This window comes from Eurypyga helias, unplaced genomic scaffold (genome assembly GCF_000690775.1).
Source record: "Eurypyga helias isolate BGI_N326 unplaced genomic scaffold, ASM69077v1 scaffold37275, whole genome shotgun sequence".
Classification (NCBI taxonomy): domain Eukaryota; kingdom Metazoa; phylum Chordata; class Aves; order Eurypygiformes; family Eurypygidae; genus Eurypyga; species Eurypyga helias.
This window is the reverse complement of record NW_010250382.1, coordinates 48,297-54,807: the sequence shown is the minus strand read 5'-3', so window position 1 is coordinate 54,807 and position 6,511 is coordinate 48,297. Positions and strand designations below refer to the sequence as shown.

At 40.0% G+C, this 6,511-nt stretch overlaps 1 protein-coding gene and 1 non-coding gene across 2 annotated transcripts in view; one reads left to right on the top strand and one right to left on the bottom strand.

Annotated features, from left to right (window-relative positions):
• Positions 1-515: 515 nt before the first annotated feature.
• Positions 516-6,511, bottom strand: part of LOC104509642 (nesprin-1-like) — a gene marked incomplete at both ends in the record, with an annotated part of 54,287 nt that continues 48,291 nt past the window's right edge. The window contains 3 exons of the mRNA XM_010151656.1: positions 516-655; positions 1,915-2,101; positions 3,291-3,413. Of these exons, the coding sequence (XP_010149958.1) occupies positions 516-655; positions 1,915-2,101; positions 3,291-3,413 (450 nt within the window). The remainder of the gene's footprint in view (positions 656-1,914; positions 2,102-3,290; positions 3,414-6,511) is intronic.
• On the top strand, positions 5,226-5,309 carry TRNAL-UAA. Its single transcript has one exon. It is a non-coding gene; the product is annotated as a tRNA-Leu (tRNA).

Below are 6,511 nucleotides of genomic sequence, written 5' to 3'. Positions count from 1 at the left end.
ACTGGCAGGACAATATAACATCCCCAAAATGACTTTAAAAGAAGCCTTTGGAGTGAACGCTGCAGTTTTCCTCCAAATCTACAGTGGTTTTCATGTGATTCAAGTTCCTTGATGTTCTTTTACAGAATGTTACTGGGACAAAAATTATTAAGTACTTTAGGATATATATATATTTATGTAAGGATCAGTGAATTAGCAGTGATCACCTGATTAACTGCTCAGCACTGACTTCTGGGACATTCCCCAGTCAAGTACCTATGTTAACTGTCACTTAATTCTGCAGTGCTTTCATTATGTTGCCTGGAGATTAGGACACATCTAACTGAACAAACAAATGACTATGCCACACTGTACCAATAGCATGAGCTTCCTATCTGGTATTAAATTTATCTGCTCAACTAGCCTTGAGCAAGTCTAAAAAGCTACTCAGGTAATTTATGACTGCTACTTGTGAAAAGTTTTTTGGGTCAACAAGCTGCCATTGAGCCCATGTTGTTGTATTTTGACTCTCCTACCTCATGACGCGAAATCTGGTTCTGGAGTTCCTGGATGTTGCTGGTTGCTATTGGCTTGTCTTGGATCTCACGATGGGCACTCTCTATCATTTCCTGTAAATGTTTCATTTCTTGCTCATATTGCTCATACTGAACCACTGCTTCCTAGAGAGGGAAAAAAACACTGAGTGTCTATACGAAAATAAATATTTACTTAGTCCAAGCATAACTGATGTCCCTTCAGAAGTGGGACAAACTTACATCTATCTGACACTCAGAGCCAGATAAGCAAATCAGGAATACAGTCAGAAAAAAGTCTGTTCAGAAATATTGAGAACTGCAATGAATTCAATGGTTTCATTTATTTAACTATTTCAAAAAAACGTTCATATAACATGGTGTTTTAGATATGCAGTATGAGGAGCTAGAACTTCCACTTCCAACAAGTATCTGTAGCAAACATACCCACCAAAAGACAGCATTGACTAGTCTCATGGTTTTACTGTAAAGCATTTTCATCTGCTTTTTCACTTCAAGCCTCAATTTATGAAGTGGAAAGACTATATGAAAAGTTAGATTTCATAGAAAATGTAACTATGAGAGGATCATAAAGATTGATTCAGACCATTATCCTCCCACCGTCGTACCAGTTCTTCCTTTCTACAACAGATTCACCCGCAGTTTGTCTAACCCGTGTTGTTAAAACTTTACAGTGTGACATTGTATCCTTCCTTGTACTTAAGTATGATTAAGTATCCTGAGTGATCAAAAGTTTCTCCTGTTATCTAACAAAGCTCTGCAGCTGTACCCTAGCACATTATGTATTTTCCTATCGCTACATAGCAGAAAAGAAACGCTTATTCTCTTCTTCTTTGGAAATATCTTCAACATGTTTAGGTACAAATTCCAAAAACTAAATAAAACCTAGTTTTATTGTATTTAGCAAAACTTGAAAACTATGAAAATATAATTGTATATTTGAAGAGAAAAAAAAATCATTATTTTAACCCTAGAAAGCTATTTAATTAACTCAATAGTTTTTACGTAATAATTACAAGAAGTTGATATAATAATTATATATTAATTTCATTAGCTTATTATATATATTCTAAAATTAACCTGCATACAATTGTATATTAGCTATTTGTCTAGTTAATCCTAATAGCATTACAAAAAATACAGCAAGATCAAGGACAGAACCAAGATGAGAGACCAATGAATAAATTGGGAATTAACATGAACGTGAACATTAAGACCTCTGAAAACATGGAGTCAGAAATGACTGAAACTTGGTAGAGAACTTCCTAATGGTACTACACAGAGAGGAGGAATGCAGAGAGATGTGAAATCCTCTGTTTTCCATCGCAGTTTGTTTGGCATTGTTCAATCTACTCGGAGCAGTTTATGGGATGAGTTGAACTTGCCTGCATGATGTTGCACTGCTGAATGGCGGTGTGCTGCAGGCGGCTGGCCTCCTCCTGGAGCCGGAGGGCACTGTGGCACATGGGCAGGCTGGTGACCACCTCTTCAGGAATCCTCAGGGCACTCTGACAGACTTGTACTGCCTGAACCTTTGGCTTCAGTGACTCCATTTCAGACAGTAGATGCTACAAACAAAGTCAGTGCCACAATAAGCCAGTTTTGCAGAAGTCCCAGAGCATTTGGTGCAGCAAAAAAAAAAAATAATGATGAGTCAAACCACTAAAACAAACAACAAATTTGATTATCTGTTGTCTAAACTGAATATAATCAGGACACACTTTGTCTGGAGTTGCTCATTTTGAGACGAGCATTCTTGCAAATATCAGTTAAGCAAAAAGCCCATATAATAGGAATAAAAATTACTCATTAAAAAGCATAGTAGTACCTACTTATAAGTACAAAAATATTTGTTTTGAAAAAAAACAAACTGATTTTTTTCTGATGTTTTTTATTTGAAAAAAGTTTTTTACAAAATCCATAAATCAAAGCAGCATAGGAGTCATTTATGTATACACATATTTTAATGTGAAAATCCAAGTGGAACTCCCTGCTGGGACACAGAAGCACATTTTCAAACCAGCACATGAATCCCACTGTGTTCACAGCCTTTCTTTGAAATACAAACCATGACTGAAAGTGTTGCTTAAAATGCAGAACGCAATCAAAGAGGAAAAAATCACAGCTAGTCAGAAATCTTTTCCTTTGAATAATCATGCGCTGGATGCATTTGTTAATAGTCCCTATTCCATTCACAATGTCCATTCAAGCTGACTGTTCCTATGCATGGGAAGGGTCTAAGTGCAATGACTGCAGAATAGATTTAATCAGCATTCTTTTTATCTTCACTGGGGAGTTAATGTATTCACAAAGAGAAAAACAATTTAAAAAAAGAAAAAGGCAATGTTGATGAAAAGGGCCTTTGCACACTAGAAAAAGATTTTAAGCTCAATAGATAAAAATCAGCTAGACAACATATGTGGCATACAGGGACAAAGAGACTGGTGTCTCCCATCTCCTATACCATATGCAGAAACATGGCTAAGTGGGTCTGAAGTGCATACTGATGAGAGGATTGTGGTTTGCTCTTTATTTCTGTGCCTTCAAGACATATGGTGGATATTCTAAGCAGAGATTTGGTATAATAACCTATTCCTCAGACATGACTGGCAAGGCTTCCCCTTTAGTAATTTGGGGCTAGACTCTGAAACAATGACCCACCTAAGAAACACCACCATTGGTCTCACCAACCTTCATTATTCTTTGTGTAAGCCCACAAGCTGCTCAGGTGCTAACCTTGAGGTGCTGGCCTTTTACCTGTCTGTGAGAAAGCTGCTCTTTCAAGCTCAAATGCCCGAGGTCTGGAGAGGTCAGTGTGGCTTGGGCTTGCTCCAGAGCAGCCTGCAGGGCTCTCAGCTCAACTTCAAATTTCTTCATGTCCTGTAATACAACACATTTGATTCAGGGATTTAAAAAAAGAAAAAAAAAAAAAGTTAGTATAAATCTAGCTATCTGGATTTTCTTGCTATGTCCCTTAAATAGAGTGCATTAGTAAAACTAATTCATAGTTTTAGCAATGAATTTTAAATGTTTAAAATACTGGATAAAAATACCAGTCATATGATAGTCTAGAAAAAGAGATGTCAAAGAGTTATTTTAAGAACTTCTACAAACTGAAATATAGCATGTGCTTTATAAAGCTAATTTCATATAGGTTGAAGCCTAGAAAGGAACTCAAGATGTCCTCTAGTCATCTTCTTGTAATAAGAAAGGATGTAACTGTCTTATCTTTACATACTGTTCTTAAAGACCACTTGCAGTGGAGTCCCACTTATCTCTACAATCCACACATTCCACTATTTCATTGCTCCTTTTTTGTAGAAAGTTTTTTTTCTGATGGTCTGTCATTGTTATCTTTTGTTGAAACTTCAATCCTCTACTTACTATTAAAAACAGACATGAAGAACTATTATTATTATAACATTATTTTCATACTCTCTGAATACATCCTATGTTAGGATAATCCTTTTTCATTCATCGTTTCTACAAGTTTATAGACATATTGCAATCATCACTATCCTGTGCTCTTTCTCCAGTTAGTCCACATCCTTCTTCAAGTGCAAAACTGGACACAGCTGTAACCTTGCTAATGACCAATAGGTAGAACAAAAGGACTACTTCACATACCTTACAATTATATATTTTAAAATTTTTATGCATGGTATTTGTTCATTCATTTTGTTCACTCATTTTTTCCATGATCCTCATTATTACACTTAAGACTTTTTGGCAGGGTGCATCAAGGCAGTAATTCTTCATTCAGAGGAACACATGCCTGGTTCTCCCTGTCTAAAGGTAACAATTTGCCACTGTCTCTGTTGAATAGCAGCCTGATTTTTGCAGGTGGTCCCTGTAAATTTGGTGTTGTCTACGCATCCCAAAAGCCATGATCTCTAAACCAACTCATTAATGAAAATATTGAGTAGTACCAGATCCAAGGGAGAACCCTGAAAAACCCTACTTGATGTAACCCTCCTTTTTTGGGCTGTGAACCGGTGATAATTACACCCCAGGTATGTTTCCTAGCCAGCTTTACACCTATCTATTGTATTTTCAACTAAATAACCTTTGTTAATAACAGTATCGTGTGAAACATTATTAAAGTCAAGATATACGATATATTGTACATTTATATACAAACCTATTACTTTCACATTAAATTGGACACTTCCAATATGATTTTCTTCATAAATCTGTGTTGGCTTCTATTCATCTCCATGTTTTTTAATAAGAATTTACAAATAGTTTACTCAATTGTTCCAATATTTCTCTGAGAACTGAAGCTAGTGAGTTTCACTTCTATGCTTATTTGTTATACAAATCTCTGATTTGTTTCTTGAAAACTTAAATAAAATAATAAAAGCCTTAGTTTACTGATTTGTGTGTTTGTAATGTAAGTCAGTCTTCTTCAAAGGACAAGGGGTAGCGGGTTTAAATTGAAAGTGGGCAAATTTAGATTGGACGTCAGAAAGGAATTCTTCACGGAGAGGGTGGCAAAGCACTGGCACAGGTTGCCCAGAGAAGCTGTGGATGCCCCATCCCTGGAAGTGTTCAAGGCCAGGCTGGATGAGGCTTTGAGCAACCTGGTCTAGTGGAAGGTGTCCCTGCCCATGGCAGGGGGGTTGGAACTAGATGGTCTTTAAGGTCCCTTCCAACCCAAACCAGTCTGTGATTCTATGAAAGTCTACCTGCACCAGGATGGCCGAGTGGTTAAGGCGTTGGACTTAAGATCCAATGGACGTATGTCCACGTGGGTTCAAACCCCCACTCCTGGTTGTCTCCTTTTTTTTTTTTATGAAGTGGATCCTCCTGGAAACCATGCTGAGGCACATAGAGAATGAAGATGTAATTGGTGACAACCAACACGGCTTCACCAAGGGCAGATCATGCCTGACGCATTATGGCTGCCTTCTACGATGGGGTCACAACCTTGGGGAATAAAGGCCAGGCAACTGAGTCATTCCCCACTCCTGGTTGTCTCCTTTTTTTTTTTTATGAAGTGGATCCTCCTGGAAACCATGCTGAGGCACATAGAGAATGAAGATGTAATTGGTGACAACCAACACGGCTTCACCAAGGGCAGATCATGCCTGACGCATTATGGCTGCCTTCTACGATGGGGTCACAACCTTGGGGAATAAAGGCCAGGCAACTGAGTCATTCACCGGGACTTGTGCAAAGCCTTTGATACTGTCCCACATGACACCCCTCTCTCTAAACTGGAGAGACATGGATTTGATAGATGGACAGCTCAGTGGATAAAGAACTGGCTGGATGGTCGCACTCAGAGAGTGGTGGTCAACGGCTCAATGTCCGAGTGGAGACCAGTGATAAGCAGCGTTCCTCAGGGGTTGGTGTTGGGACCTGTGTTGTTTAACATCTTTGTTAGTGACATGGATGATGGCAGTGAGTGCACCCTCAGCAAGTTTGCTGACGACACCAAGCTGTGTGGTGCGGTCGACATGCTGAAGGGAAGGGATGCCATCCAGAGGGACCTGGACAGGCTGGAGAGGTGGGCCACTGCCAACCTCATGGAGTTCAACAAGGCCAAGTGCAAGGTCCTGCACCTGGGTTGGGACAATCCCAAGCACAAGTACAGGCTGGGTGCAGAGAGCAGCCCTTGGAAGGACTTGAGGGTACTGGTGGAAGAAAAGCTGAACATGAGCTGGCAGTGTGAGCGGGCAGCCCAGAAAGCCAACCATATCCTGGGCTGTATCAGGAGAAGTGTGGCCAGCAGGTCGAGGAAGGTGAGCCTGCCCCTCTACTCTGCTCTGGTGAGACCCCACCTGGAGTGCTGCGTCCAGCTGTGGAGCCCCCCACAAAAGAATGATATTGACCGCTTGGAGCGAGTCCAGAGGAGGCCATGAAGATGCTCCGAGGGCTGGAGCCCCTCTGCCATGGGGCCAGGCTGAGAGAGTTGGGCTTGTTCAGCCTGGAGAAGAGAAGGCTCCGGGGAGACCTTATAGGACCCTCCCGTG